The sequence below is a fragment of the Crocuta crocuta genome, unplaced genomic scaffold, assembly GCF_008692635.1.
Source record: "Crocuta crocuta isolate KB4526 unplaced genomic scaffold, BGI_CrCroc_1.0 scaffold87, whole genome shotgun sequence".
Taxonomy (NCBI): Eukaryota; Metazoa; Chordata; class Mammalia; order Carnivora; family Hyaenidae; genus Crocuta; species Crocuta crocuta.
Window position 1 is genome coordinate 2,551,428 of NW_027532166.1, and position 14,850 is coordinate 2,566,277.

At 36.1% G+C, this 14,850-nt stretch overlaps 1 protein-coding gene and 1 pseudogene across 1 annotated transcript in view; both read left to right on the forward strand.

The window, feature by feature from the left end:
- Positions 1-14,850, forward strand: part of ERC2 (ELKS/RAB6-interacting/CAST family member 2) — an 885,144-nt gene that overhangs the window by 272,651 nt on the left and 597,643 nt on the right. Inside the window, exon 5 of the mRNA XM_077776719.1 lies at positions 3,445-3,612. Within this exon, the coding sequence (XP_077632845.1) occupies positions 3,445-3,612 (168 nt within the window). The remainder of the gene's footprint in view (positions 1-3,444; positions 3,613-14,850) is intronic.
- Positions 4,212-4,285, forward strand: LOC144242017 (U4 spliceosomal RNA; annotated as a pseudogene).

Below are 14,850 nucleotides of genomic sequence, written 5' to 3' on the forward strand. Positions count from 1 at the left end.
CAAGATAAAGTTAGTGATACCTTGAAAGTTAAAAAAGACACACCAGCCAAATATTAACCATGAGAAAGGTGTATAAGACTTTAAGGCAAAGAAACCATCTTTGATCTAATAATTATAGACTTGGACTCAACAAATTTTGGATACATATTCTATTCGAGCACACACTATACAAAATATATTTATGATAACTGACCATGAAGCAAGATACATTAATTTCAAATGATTAGTATCAAACAGACCTTGTGCTCTACTCACAAAACAAGAAAAATCACAAAGATAACTAGGAAACATACATGTATTTGTTGAGTAAGAAGCATACTTAAAATTATTTGTGAGTTGAAGAATAAATAATAATGGAGATCAGAAAATATTTAGGACTGATGTCAGTATTACATTTCAAACTAGTGGGATCAAGCTAAAATGATACTGACAGGGAAATTTATAGCCTTAAGACATTTTTATGGAAAGAAAAAGGTGAAGATTAGATAAGTATTCAACTTAAAAAGTTAAGAAAAGAAAATAGAATAAATCCAAAGAAAGAAGTAGGAAGGAGATAATTAAAAAATAAAGGAAAAAATTAATGAAATGGAAAATAAGAATGCTAGATGACCAACACAGCCAAAATTGGCTCTTTGAAGAGATTATTTAACATGACATGTCTCTGCTGAGACTCACCAAGAAAAAGGGAATAAAATTAAAGAATATTAAGAATGAAGAAGACAGTCACAGATGCCATACATATCAAAAGGTAAGTGGTTTTATAAAAATTTCCTGCTAAGTAAAGGTGAGTATTTAGATAAAATGAAAACTTCTTAGGAGAAAAAAGTTAACAAAATTGTCTCAAATAATTAGAAACATGAATATTCCTATAACCATTAATGATAGATAAAATAAGAGATGACTCTCTTTGGAGAAAGAAAATGGCAGTGTTAGATAATTTTATTGGTGATCTAATGAACACTAATGGGAAAAGATTTTAATTTTACACGAACCATTTCAGAAGACATTAAAAAAAGGAACACTCTAAATTGGTACTAAAACCTGACAAGGACAGCACAAAATGGGAAAATTACAAACCAGTCTTATCCATAAACACAGATGAAAGATCCTGACAAAACAGCAAGCTGAATCCAGTAACATATAAAAAATATAGTACATTATGGCTAAGTGGAGTTATTCATAGTTGTGAAGGAGAGTTGAGTATTTTAAAAATCCATTAGTGTAATTCATTACAATAACATATTAAAGGTGAAAAGTGTGATAAATCATGAGATGCAGAAAAAAATGTTTATTAATATTAAACATTCCTTAATGATAAAAAAAACAACTCTTGGCAAAGTTTTAATAAAAGGGAACTTTCTGAAACTTAAGAGTGCCTATAAAAAGCTAAAACAAACATCAAACTTAATGATGAAACTATGAAATTCTTCCCTTTAAGACCAAGAACAAGATGAAGGAGCCACAATTTCTACCAGGCTTCTCTGTTTTTCTCCCTGGCCTGTCCATGAGGCTGGTGTGGGCTTCTTCACAGCTTGGTGGTCAGGAGGTGGTTGGACTTCTAACATGGTGGCCAGCTTCCAGCTGTCTGTGTGTCCCACTATAGACAAGGTCCAGAATAGGCATACTGACATTTTGGCTGCATTTGGCTGGTTGAAGTAAGTCACAGTTTAGCCCAGGTTCAAGAGGGGGTAAACAGACTCTACCTCTAGTTGTGAGGTAGAGCAGCATGTGTGGACAAGTAGAAGAAATTGGTGACAATCATCTTTGGAGATCATTTACCACAACTCCTATCAGGCTGACAAAAATGTAAATGTATTTGTGACATAAGATATTGGCAAAGATGTGGCATGATTGGTACACTTACACACTGCTTGTGATCCTGAAAATGAATATAACAGCTTTGGTAAACATTTTAGTATTCTCTAGTGAAGTTAAAGATGTGCATACTATGTAGTCCAGCAATTTAACTCCTAGATTATTTTTGCTATGTGTACCAGGTAATATATATAAGAATGTTCAGAATAGCACTTTTTGTTCTAACAAAAAGACCAGGAAACAAACCAAAATGTCTATTGATAGCAGAGTGGACAAATGAATTGTGGTGAAGTCTTACAGTGGAATTATGTGCTTCAGTGAAAATGAACAAATGCATGTACAATAACATGATTTAATCTTTAAGACATAAGATTGAGTAGAGAAAAAAAAGTACGAAAAAGAAATACACAGAAAAAATAAGGTTGAAATGCAAAAAATATACAGTAAAAAGATAAGCGAGAAAATGACAAACACAAAATTTAGGGTAGTAATTATTTCTGAAGGGGGAGAGAAGGAAATAGAAATGGGTTGGGACACAGGTAATTCTAATGATCTTTGCTGAATTGAATGATGGATGTTTCTTGTATTATTTTTCCTTATACTTTACATAATTTTATGTTATTTTGTATCTTCTCAGTATTTAATATAAACAAAAAATCTCTAAAATCTCTAATGCTTACTTTTTTGGAGCGGGGTGAGAATTCTTTTTGTCAATGATCCCCTTGATTGATCATTTCTACTGTAGAGTAGCAAAGAAGGACCAGGGTATGTCTTGGGTTAATTACCTTTATTAGCAATCTGTTGACCCTTCTGAGGATCATGGTGAATAGTCTATGGGATTTCATGGGTAAGCCTGACCAGGAAGCCTTCATTCCACTGTGAAGCTTTGTTCTGAGTGAGGTTGATGGTAGAAGGCAGTCTGTTGGCCTTACCTTTCTGTTTTGTGTACTCTGAGCTGCCTTTACAGCGCCTATCCAGACCAGTAAGAACTTCCAAAGCCATCTCTCTTTTCTGTCTCTTTTTTTTTAATGTGTATTTATTTTTGAGAAAGTGCACAACAGGGAGGGGCAGACAGAAAAGGACAGAAGATGCCAAGAGGGTTCTGTGCTGATAGCAGTGAACCTGATGTGGGGCTCAAACTCATGAACCATGAGATCATGACCTGAGCTAAAGTTGGATACTAAACTAACTGAGCCACCCAGGTCCCCCCCGCACCCCAAGGCCATCTTTTTAAGCAAACTCATGGCTTCCCTTGTTGGAATGCCAATCATTTTCAATGATCTTTTAAAAATTAAGAGAAATCAGGGGCGCCTGGGTGGCTTAGTCGGTTAAGCGTCCGACTTTCGCTTAGGTCATGATCTCGCGGTTCGTGGGTTCGAGCCCCGCGTCGGGCTCTGTGCTGACTGCCAGCTCAGAGCCTGGAGCCTGTTTCAGTCTGTGACTCCCTCTCTCTCTCTGACCCTCCCCTGCTCACGCTGTCTCTCTCTCTCTCTCCTAGAAATAAATAAAACATTAAAAAAAATTAAAAAAAAATAAATAAAAAATAAAAATTAAGAGAAATCAGTACTCAAATGTGAAGAGTAGGAATTGTGGCTTCTAATTTCTTGTAATTTTGTTGCTTTTTCACAGATTGATCAACTGAAGCAGGAGCTTTCAAAGAAGGAGTCAGAACTTCTTGCCTTACAAACAAAGCTTGAAACCCTTAGCAATCAGAATTCAGATTGCAAGCAACACATTGAAGTGCTTAAAGAGTCGCTTACTGCCAAAGAACAGAGGGCTGCCATCCTTCAGACCGAGGTAAGGCACTGTTTCATGATTCCAGGCAACAGACATTGAGTTGATAGAAAACGTTCTACTTGGACAGCTTTCTTTAGAAGATCCGAACCCTTGAGGCCAGATTTGTTTTGGATATCAGTATTCCGGGGACTTTAGAAAGGTAAGACCCATTGCATGTATCATAGATTGCATAAAACTCCCATAGATTGCAAGCAACACCTTGTAAACAAACACATGACTATTTCTGCAGAGAAAAAATTCCTCATACCAACGTAGGATAAATTAAGACTGTATAAGTAGAATACTATTAATTCATGTCTGGTTGTGCCACTAAAAGAGTTTGCTTCACTCTGGATTTTTTTTTTTTTTTCATTTTTTTCCTGAGTTTTTTGGATTTGGGAACCACAAATCATTGGATCTAGAATGGTTTTATCAAAAATCATCAAGAAGTCAGAATGTCATCTACCTTACTCGATGACTATCTGTACAGGTTCCCCATCCTGGTACCCATGATTCCAGGGGTTTCTTACTTCCTAAAGGGTATCCTTAATTTTCAGGATTCTTTTACTCATTGAAGAGAGTTGATATTGTGTCAGTTTCTTGAAAGAAATGTTGGTTTAAGCTTTGTGCAGTGGCACTGTCAAAACCAATGAGGTTTTTCCGAGGTGTGTTTTATTGCTAATTGGAAAGAAATGTGTGTTTGTTATTTCTTATTCAGACTTAGAAGAAAGCCCAATACAAGTTACTATCCTATCTCCTTACCTCTCCTCATTGGATTATATCTTTGGGTCTGCTAAGAAAGGCAAAACACAAGCTAGTTATTATGTAAATAAAACAGTTGCCAGAAAATAAATTACTGCATGTGGGAAATAGCAAAGAATGTGATGAATCTCCATGATTTTTTCTGTTGAGGCAGTAAGTTAAGTGGATTACTGTAGGAGAAGGCAATCTAATTGAGTTGCATGTTCTCTCTTGTACTCTTTAAGCTGTGTTTTAGTATGCATATGCTTTTGAGTCTGTGGGGAGGTTTAGATTTTCCTTAGAATTAATGTGGCCACAGAGTAGGCCTGTGCCCTTAGCACAGCAGCAGAGTGTCCAGAGGTGAAAAGAAACAACTTCTGGATTGGATTGGCCTTGGATTGGACCTGACTCAGCCCCTATGTGCTTGACATTGGCTAATAGGCAGTTATTTTATCACTGCAAACCAAAATGATCACTTTGGCCTTAGTGATATAGATATTTCACATTTAGGAAAATAATTTTCAGTTTTATATAGTAATATTGTGAATTTGAAAGCATGGATACATTATTTTGCAAGGTGAACATTTGAATTATGCCATAAAATGGAAGACAGCATGTATCTCCTGTGAGGAGGCTGCAGTGAATAGTGTCTAGAACTGTGCTAATACTGTAGCCACTTGCCACATGTAGCCATTCAAACTTAATTAAGATTCAGTAAGATTTAAAATGTAGTTTCTTAGCCACACTAGCCATATTTCAAGTAATTATTAGTCACATGTGACTAGTGACTAGTGTATGAGAAAGCACAGCTATAGAACATTTCTGCTATCTAGCACTTGACTAAATAGGGGTTAAAAACTGTTGCTTGTGGGACAAATCTTGCCTTCTGCCTGTCTTTGTAAATAAAGTTTTATTAGAACATAGCTGCACCATGTAATCTACATGTTGTCTTTGGCTGCTTTTGTGAATCAACAGCAGAATTTAATAGTGACAGAGACCATCTTGCCCTTAATTTACTCTCTGGCCCTTTACAGGATAAGTTTCCCAGGCCATGGCATTGTGATTTTTTAGGAAGAGGGTTGAGTGGAAATTGGAATGCCTGGCTGGTCATCTCTCTAGCAGTCGAACTCTAAACAGAGCCAGATTGTTTGCTGACCCCTGTTGTAGAACAGGGGTCCAGTTTGTTTTCACAGTGGTTATTCACAACACACAGTTGTGTTGGGTTGGGGAAATACCAGCATTACTAACAAAGCTAGTGTAATTCTGTTGCTGTACATTAGGTAGAAGGAAATTTGAGAAGCAAGGCAATCTGCTGTGGTATTGCTCAAACAGGGAGTCAGGCTTTTTGATGGTTCCTTTCCAGCAGGAAAGAAAGAAAAGTCATCTCAGAAAGGCTAACTACCTCCCTCTCACTACCTTGCACAGATGAATGCTGTATCCTCTGGCCTCTCCTTTTTCTTATACCCTCCTTGACATATAATCCTCTCAAATTAATGTAGTCCAAACTAGACCTATACATTTTTCATGAAAAAGACAGTGGTGACATTATGTGGATAGCTTCTGTCCCATGTTCAATAATTAAAATGACCCAGTAAAGAGATGGTGCTTTGAAGTAGAAAAAATTATTCTCAATGTGCAAAGAAAGTGAGATGATTTTCTGGTTCCTTGCTTTGAAGTTGGGTGTGTGAGATTAATGATTTTATCAGCTGGAACATCCAAGGAAATTTCTTTAGACTTTTTTCTTTTTAAAATCTTTGTAAATGGAAATGGAGAAAGTTACCTAATGATGTCCATCTCTTAGGGGAAGCAATTTAGGTTGAAATTAGCTCTAATTGTTGGATCATAAGCAAAGGATTTTTGCCAGCAGGATGAAGTACATTAAAGTGATTTTCCTGCCTTTTGGAGAAACAGACAGAAATATGAGTCTCCCAACTAACTTGTGGTGGGTTAGTGGGCGAGTATTCAGTTAATGAGATATGTTCTGTTTCATTATGCCCTACAGTGAAAGGCCTGAGTTTACACTCATATGAAAGACATTGTGCTCATTCTTGGAGGAGGTTATATGTGATAGTTCTTTCCAATTAGATTCTGGGGTCATTCCTACAAGCTCTTGCCAAAACAGAAGAGGACTGTCTCTAGAATGTGAGAACCCTGCTGGTTTATCTGGAAAACATATGCCATCAACTGGCTTTTGGCTACTCTTAAAATGGATATAAAGGACAGATGCCATTGGCTTAAAGGTTTATCTCTGCAAGAAGGGCTTTTGCTACCAGGGGATTTGCATTTAGGAGGTAGTAGGATGAAGGGTGGGATGAGGGGTGGGAGGCAAGTTGTCTGAGTTTGCGGCTATGTGGCTTGGCTCCTGGGTTGGTTTGTTTTAACTTGTACAAATGCCCAGACACTCTTTGACATGTGTGCAGTAAATCAATGGAATAATAATTACACACACACAGATATATACCACGTAGCTCGTAAAGTAACATTTTACTTTTTAAAAATAGCTTCAAAGTTTCTTATTTTGCTACTTCTCTTGATGTTTTCTATGTACCAACTTAGCCCCATCTGCCAGCACATTAATTCCATGGCAGTAGAGATAATAATGAATTGGCTTTTTTTTAGCACCTTATTTTTTGGTATTTCAATGAATACTTACCAACATATTTAGAATTTAGGAAGAAGAAAGGCCTAGCTATTATTCTATGATCTGAAGTAAAGTGTGTGAAGAACATAGCATTTAGAAGCAGGGGATGTGTGGACATGCCTTTGCCTCCCCATTTAATAACTGCCACATGAATAAGACTTAAACTTGTCTGAGCCTCTATGTCTTGATCTATGAAATGGCAGTCACTGTGCCAGCCTGCTGCATCTATGTGAAAAGTGCTTTGACTCTAGTAAAGGGTTCTAGCTGTAAATTGTGTTGATTATCATAATTGCTATTATTATTATTATTATTACTCTTGTATATCAGGGATGTTTGGGGACTACTTTATGTCACATCTTTAATCATGCATTCTGTATCTTCTGTCTCAGTAGGTCTCTTTTTGAATTTGTGGTGTCTGCATTTACCAAGCCACAACTTTTATATTTTAATTGGGTCACTTTTTTTTATGTATTAGAATGATATAGTGAAATGAAGATATTATGAAAGTGCTATCTATTTTGTTCTAGCAGCAAATAAAGAGACTTCCTTCTTTTTCTGGCAGGTACACTTTCCCCTAGCCTAACATGATTTTCAAACTGCCAGGCCTGACAGCTCTTTTGTATGTTTTCTGGAAGATGTGTTATATGACAGTGGCATATAATGCTTGCTTTTGTACTCATTTCTGTTCCAAATGGGTCAGGGGAGAGTTCTACTTGTTTAAAAGTAGTCACTTGAGAACCTATTAACAGATATATAGGGATTTTGTTTTCAGAAAGGCAAGGGAAGGGGCAGCATATCCAGGTGGCAACTTAGTAGCAGCTCCATAGAAAAGTCCATAACATTTTTGTGTTTGTATTTTAAATGTAATCAGTTAGAAGAGAGCTTCATGCAATCTATAGGCTCTCTCATCAGGAGAATTTACCTTGGCACATACACATTTATATTCACATGCAATCATGTATATAATTTTAGGCAGTTTACAGATGCCCTGAAGCATTTCCAAGAATTTTACATTAAAGATCCCTCCCTGTCCTATAGGTTCTGTGCATTTTTTCATTCAACATGTAAGTTTTGAACAACTGGATATAGTTCCTTCCTTTATCTAGCCAGCACTTTATTGTGTATATCGATATATGATAGAGAACTGATTTATAGTACCATAAAGACTCAGTGATTTCATTACCACTGGTTGATAATAATTCCACACAAAATCTTAATTAGACTTCATTTTCCTTCTACGATTTAAAAGCAGAAAGAAGATCAACAGAAATAAATGTTCAGCATCTATGAAGACTAAAGTATTCAAGCTGTATGAAAGGTCCATTTATATCTCATATAATTGAAGGCTAATGTTGCTAAGGTGATTACTCAGATACGTTAAGGTTTCATGTTTTGATTAAAGCTGGTCCTCTTTGATTCCACGCTCAATCAACTTTGCTTTCCTTGAGAAAAGGAATGGTATTTACGGGGTTGCAAACATTCTGCTGGATTGATTATTTCACAAGTTACTACATCTACTTAGAAGTGCTTCAATCTACTGTACTTCAGACAGATGCTTCCCTCAACTTGCCTAAATGAAGTATCATTTGATAATATTTTATTGAGCATCTATTATGTGCAAGGTGTTGGACAAGGTGGGACCTATAATCTCATGAGCTTTGGCATTGGACTTCTTAACTTAATTTCATTGCCCACATGACTATTGAGTGTCTTGTGGCTACTATAGCTAAGTGTTTCCCATGTGATACTTTATTTAACTATTTTTATTTTTGTAAGTTTATTTATTTATTTTGAGAGAGGCAGAGAGAGGGAGAGAGAGAGAATCCCAAGCAGGCCCAGCACTGTCAGTGTGGAGCCCGATGTGGGGCTTGAACTTATGAATCCCGAGATCATGACCTGAGCTGAAATTAAGAGTCAGATGCTCAATCGACTGACCACCCAGGTGCTCCACCCATGTGGTACTTATTTTAAACGTGACTTACAACCTGTGAAGTTGGTATTATTGACCCATTTTTAAGATGAGGAAATAGAGCCTCAGAGAGTATGTAAGTTCCTTAACGTCACACAATAGTGAGAGACAGAGCCTTGGATTGCAAACCCTGAGCTCTTAAACAGAAATATAGTGCTTTTCAGAAGGGTCCTGGTGGATTGAGTGCTTTTTTTTTTTTTTAATCAAGGAGCTGACATACGTTGTCTTAATTAATTTTCATGGCAGAATTTATGCAAGTTTTCTAATCCTGTCTTAACAGGTGAGTTCACTCCTGTTCAGTGCTTACTAGGTACAATCCTGTATTGGCTACGAAGTGTTAAGAATGAATAACTCTGTGACTTAAACCTTCATAGTATCACTGTGGCTATAAAAACAGTTACATTGTGGTCATACTAATGAAGGATATTGCCCAGTATCTGGAGAGAGGACCATTTTTCATGAAGCCTGAAATCCTAGTATATTAAGAAGAATTTATTGTATAATATTTACTTTTTATTATCTTTAAAGATGTTTATGATTATATGTATATACATATACTTGTGCATGCATACTTTGTTGAAAAAATAAAAGAGTGGACAATGGTATCTTCCTTGTTTTCTCTCTGTTAGAGACTCAGGTGATTTTTAAATTGTCTATGATACACACTTTGTACATTTGCAAGGTAAAAAAATTAGCGCATTTTAACAGAAGTAGAGCTGATCATTTCTTCAGGGAGATTGTTTCCTCAGCAAGGTGCTGCTGGTAGAGTAGGAGGTGTTTTCCGAGCCAGTGGCAGCATTTTTCAGCCACAGAGGTTTCAGTTTGATAACACAACCAGAAAGCAGACTTGGGCTGTCACTTTTCAAGGTGGCTCATAAAAACCAAGCTTTTGACAATGAAAATGTTGTTGTTACATAGAGAAAAGAACACAATTCATGACTCCTTGTTTCTTGGTTTTCTGCATTGAGATAAGGCCCTCTGCCCCACTTCATGATGAGGCCCGAACTCTTGCATATACAGGTCACTGTGACCAGGAGTTGGGGATGCTCTGTTGTCTCTAGGGACTATGGGAGAGATGCATTCAACGGGGCTTTGCAAATGATTCCAGATACTCCATTTTGAGCAAAGGAGTTTTTTTTTTTTTTTTTTTTTTAAGGATAGAAATAATATTTGGCACAATATATAAGGTGGGATTTATAAGCAGTGCTCCTCTACTTTTAACCAGTAATTTTAACTTTCCTTCTGCCTTCCTGCTCTGGTTGACTGGCAAGCAGTGAACTCCTTTTCAATCACTTCAGTCCAGGCTTCAAAGAATATTTGAAATCACCTTTCTGAGGTGGATTTTTATTTAGTGAACATCATCATCATGGCATTTAAAAGTGAGTTTTTTTTTTAAACTTTAGTAGCATATGAGAAAACCAACTTTTAAGACAAATTACCCCAGTGCTACATCAAGGTGCATTGTCTCACTTTCAAGACTTGCAAGGAATGTCTTTAAAATTAATAAATTAGGGGATTTGGTGGAAAAAATACACAAAATAAAATCATGGTATCACTTATATTTTTCCATTCTAATCCTATTGTTGGCTTCAATTTTAAAATGTTTTAATTTGACTGGGAAAGGCATCATTTGAAATTTTTATTGATAACACTCCTAACTGCAAGAAAAAAGACATAAACTCACATAGCTGTAACTATCATGGTGGCCACAATTGGGAGGTCTACAAAATGGTTTATTACCGGTAGAAAAAAAGCTGTTGGGAACCACAGTCATTATAGGGGTCACCACCTCTGCTATGTGCATTTTATTTTCTTCCCTTTTCATTTTGAGGGTATTTATGATGGCAGTGCCAAACTACACACTTTCCCCTCCCATAATGTCTGTGGGCTTTGTTTTGATTCTCTTTATTAATGATGTGAAAACTTTGGGGTTATATAAAAATGAGCCAGGGTCAGTCTTTGTGGGCTCCAGAATGCTGAAAATGTCCTTGTATCTAGGAAAGACATTGTTTAAAGGGGCCACATTTACTTCCTAAGATTTTTGACTGTTTTGCAGATTTTAGATATCTGGGTGAAATGTGCAAGGTAGCTCCATACTCTTGCTTTCTTAAGGTAAAACATGAGAGACTTGTGGTAGAGGCATTAAAATGTGTTAAGGTTGTTGGCTTCAGTTCCATGGCAATTTCTGGCCTATTAAAGGATGATGCAGGTAGCTACAGACATTATTTCATTCGATAGGTCAAGAAGTCTAGTACTTCTGTTGTTGTTACTTTTGTTCAGGCTTTCAGAGAATGCCTTATTTAACACCTTGTTAGTATAAAATTGCTTTTGACTTCATAAACACAGGTGTTCAGTTTGAATCTTAATGAACTGTGAAATAGGTAGATGTCTAAAAGGAAATTCTATAAATTGTGAACATGGCTCTGTCAGCACACTAAATGGATTAGGAAAATTCACTGTCTGCCCTGTAACTGAACACCAGTAAGATGCGTGGGCATGAATCAGTCTTGAAAAGCCAATAAAATGGAGGGAAAATGTATAGCCTAGAAGATGTTGATTGTGTGGGTTCCCCCTACCACAAATGAATGTCGGTGCAGGAGGCTCTGAAATCAGAATGGCTATTCAGAGGACAGCCAAGAAGGAATACATATGAGCAGACAACACAGAATTTATAGAGTAAAACCACAAACACCTTATTTTCCATTGTACTAAAATAATGATATTTTACTGTACTCATTTTGTATGTAATTCTGCTTTCAATTTTATATTGTTACTGCAGCTCAAATCTCATTATAAGTGTTCCAACAAAAATTCCTTTTTAATCAAAAACTTTCCAATCCTTACATTGTCAACTTATTTTGAGCATCTTATTTTTCTAGTGAAACAAAAGAATTTGGCTCTTCTTTTTTAGTTCATCGGGATGTTATTTGACCTGTGTGGCTAAACATGTAATTAAGATAACCGAATCATTTTAATTTCTACATTAGATTCCTTCCTAATCTGTGTCTGTTGTTTCAGAGTATTGAGATATGGAGTCAGAGTCCTTTATATTCTTTGAAACAAAAGAAACAGATTGTTAATACTTTGATTATACTTTTCTTTGAAAAAGTCATTGTCTATACTATATTAAGCTGCAACTGGAAGTGACAGTATCCAATTAACCAATCTTCTATGGGAAAATACATGTCCTCTGGTAAGTGTTACTTAATGGTAAATGGTTTTGCAGCAAAAAAGAATGCATTTCTGTCATGTCTATGGGAAGCTGACTTGCTGCTTTAGAAAGGAGATGACAGAATTTAGGAGGAGGGAAATTCAACAAAACTCTCACTGACCTCCAAGCTCACATTCTTTCTCTCCCCCGCCCTCTCTCTCTCTCTCTCTCTTTTTTTTTTTTGGTATGAATTTTATGGAAAACAGAATTTATTAAGTACTTCCATTCATTTTTTTCATTTTGGGGGAACCATTTAGAAATAACCAGTTTACATTATGATTATGTTCTCCTGACACTGGACCCACATTTGTAACACTTACCTCCATTCCTCTGGAAAAAGGCTAACATTTGTGGTGGTTGAGTTTCTTTCAATGTATATTTATATATCAAACCAAAATGTAAAGAGTGAAGTTAAATTGCCAGGCTTCTGCAAGAATCTTTTACTCATTTTCATATGAACTTTATTCTCTTTTTAAATTAAATACAGATATTTATTCCACACAGACATATACTTTCTGCCTCCTATTTTATTAAAAAAGAGAGAGGTAGAGAAGACAACGTGAGGTAAAAAGTTGTATCGATGAGAATCACTTTAACCCTAGAAGTTTGTTTTTATTGCAAACATTTGTTTCGAAATGTATGAAATTTATTTTCTTGCAATTATTTTTTATTTTGTTTTCAAATGTAGTGATTTCTTAAATCCTTATGTTTATAACAGAAAGATGTTTGGTATCTAAAATACTACCTGGCAGTTGTTAATTTGAAACTAGACAGATTGTAAGTTCTATCATTAAGATCTAGCCAACTATGAAGGAAAAGAGAAGATCTAACTGCTCATTTACTGAGTGTGACTCCTTAGCCACGTGCCAGTAAAGCCGGATGTCAGCTCTCTCCACAGTGATGACCACCTATGACAGCTCTTCTGTGGGCAGTACAGGGAGAAGGGAAAGGTGTGACTTAGAGGACTGCTTGGGACTGCGAGAGATCTAGAGCTTAGGATTTGACAGCTCTTCAACCTCACTTCCATCCAAAATCAACGTGTACATTTGTGGAAGAATGTATATGAATTTTAAAGACTTGATTTGGGGAAATATAATCATTTGCACCTTGCTGTGAATGCATGTGTGTGTGTCTGTGTGTCTGTGTCTATGTGTGTAAAAGAGAAACAGAGCACTAAGATAAGAAAATCAGGTGTACAGCATCATTTTGGTAACCTTCTTTGTTGGATCTCCAGTAGGTTATTTATAAAGTAACTCCTGTTTTTAGGCATGGTGTGAGGTGCCAGGAATATATGAGTAAATAGTGTTGCCAACATTATTACCCATAATATGATTTTTGGAAAAAAAATTAAGATTATTCTTTTTGTCCTTGAGCGTTCACTAGGGTTGATTCATGAAAGATTCAACCTAGAGAATTGTTTGCTTGGTTGCTTGACAGAATAATACCATGAAGACCTTGGGTATACAACAGGGCCTCTGAGTAAGTCTATGAAAGTACCTAATCAAAAGGAAAAACTGTTTAATGCTTAGAGCTTTTTTCATTTACAGATCTTTAAGTTATCAAGCATCATATTCTCAGATAAAATCTCTTGATGTAGGTTGTGTAGGACACAAAAATATAATCTTATTCCTCAGGAACATTGTGGCTTAGCTGGGGTTTTCATTACTATGCTGCACTTAAATATTTATTTTATCCCTTTATTAACCTAATATTTATATAGAAAGAAAAGTTCATTGCAATATAAACTTCTTGAAAGAAAGGACCTTTTGCCTTTTTGTTTTTAAACTGGGGTATATGAGCTCCAAGAGCAGTGCCTTGCATAATATTGGAACTCCACAAGTGTTTTTTGGATCTACTATTGCTCTCCTGTATCACTGGAGATGTAGTGAGAGAATTAGATGAGATATAGCGTCATGGTAGCGATGAAAGTATCCAGTCTCAGGTAATGCTTTGATATCAGTAGTAGGAGAAAACACAGATTAACTGCTCTATAACCTAGGTATGGGGAAAAACCTTCCTAACTATGAGTCAAGATATGGTAACAATAATATATAAGATTGATGCATTTGATGACATGAAGTAAAGAATTTTTGCATGGCAAAAAGTACCCGAGACTGGGTAAAAGACAGATACAACTTGGGTCACATATTTGCAAGCTATGCTACAAACAAAGGGTTCATATCCCTAATAAATAAGGTTTTTAAAAACAGAGCACTAAAAGACCAACAACCCCAAAGAATAATGGGCCTGATGTATAGATAGTACATGGAAAAATAAATGTAAAGTACCTAATGTATGATGCTCAACCTCACACAGGATAAGAGAGATGCATATTAAATCTACATTGACAAATAATTTTCACCTATTAGATTGGCAAAAAATCCAAAGACTTGAAATGTACTCTATTTGTTGGTAAGACTGTGGGAGTAACACACTCTCTAATAACATTGCTGGTGGAATGCAAAATGGTATATCCTCTTTCACAGGGGAATTTGGCAACAACAAATTACACATGCTTACCTTTGACTGCAATCCCACTTCTTCCTAGAATCTCTAGATCCCAAAGATGCACTGGCAAAAGTATGAAATATCAGATACTGTTCATTGCAACACTATCTGTAATAGCAAAAGTCTAGAAACCACCAAGCTGTCTACCAGGAAAGGAGTGATTGAATAAATCATTGTGATTACTTGTAG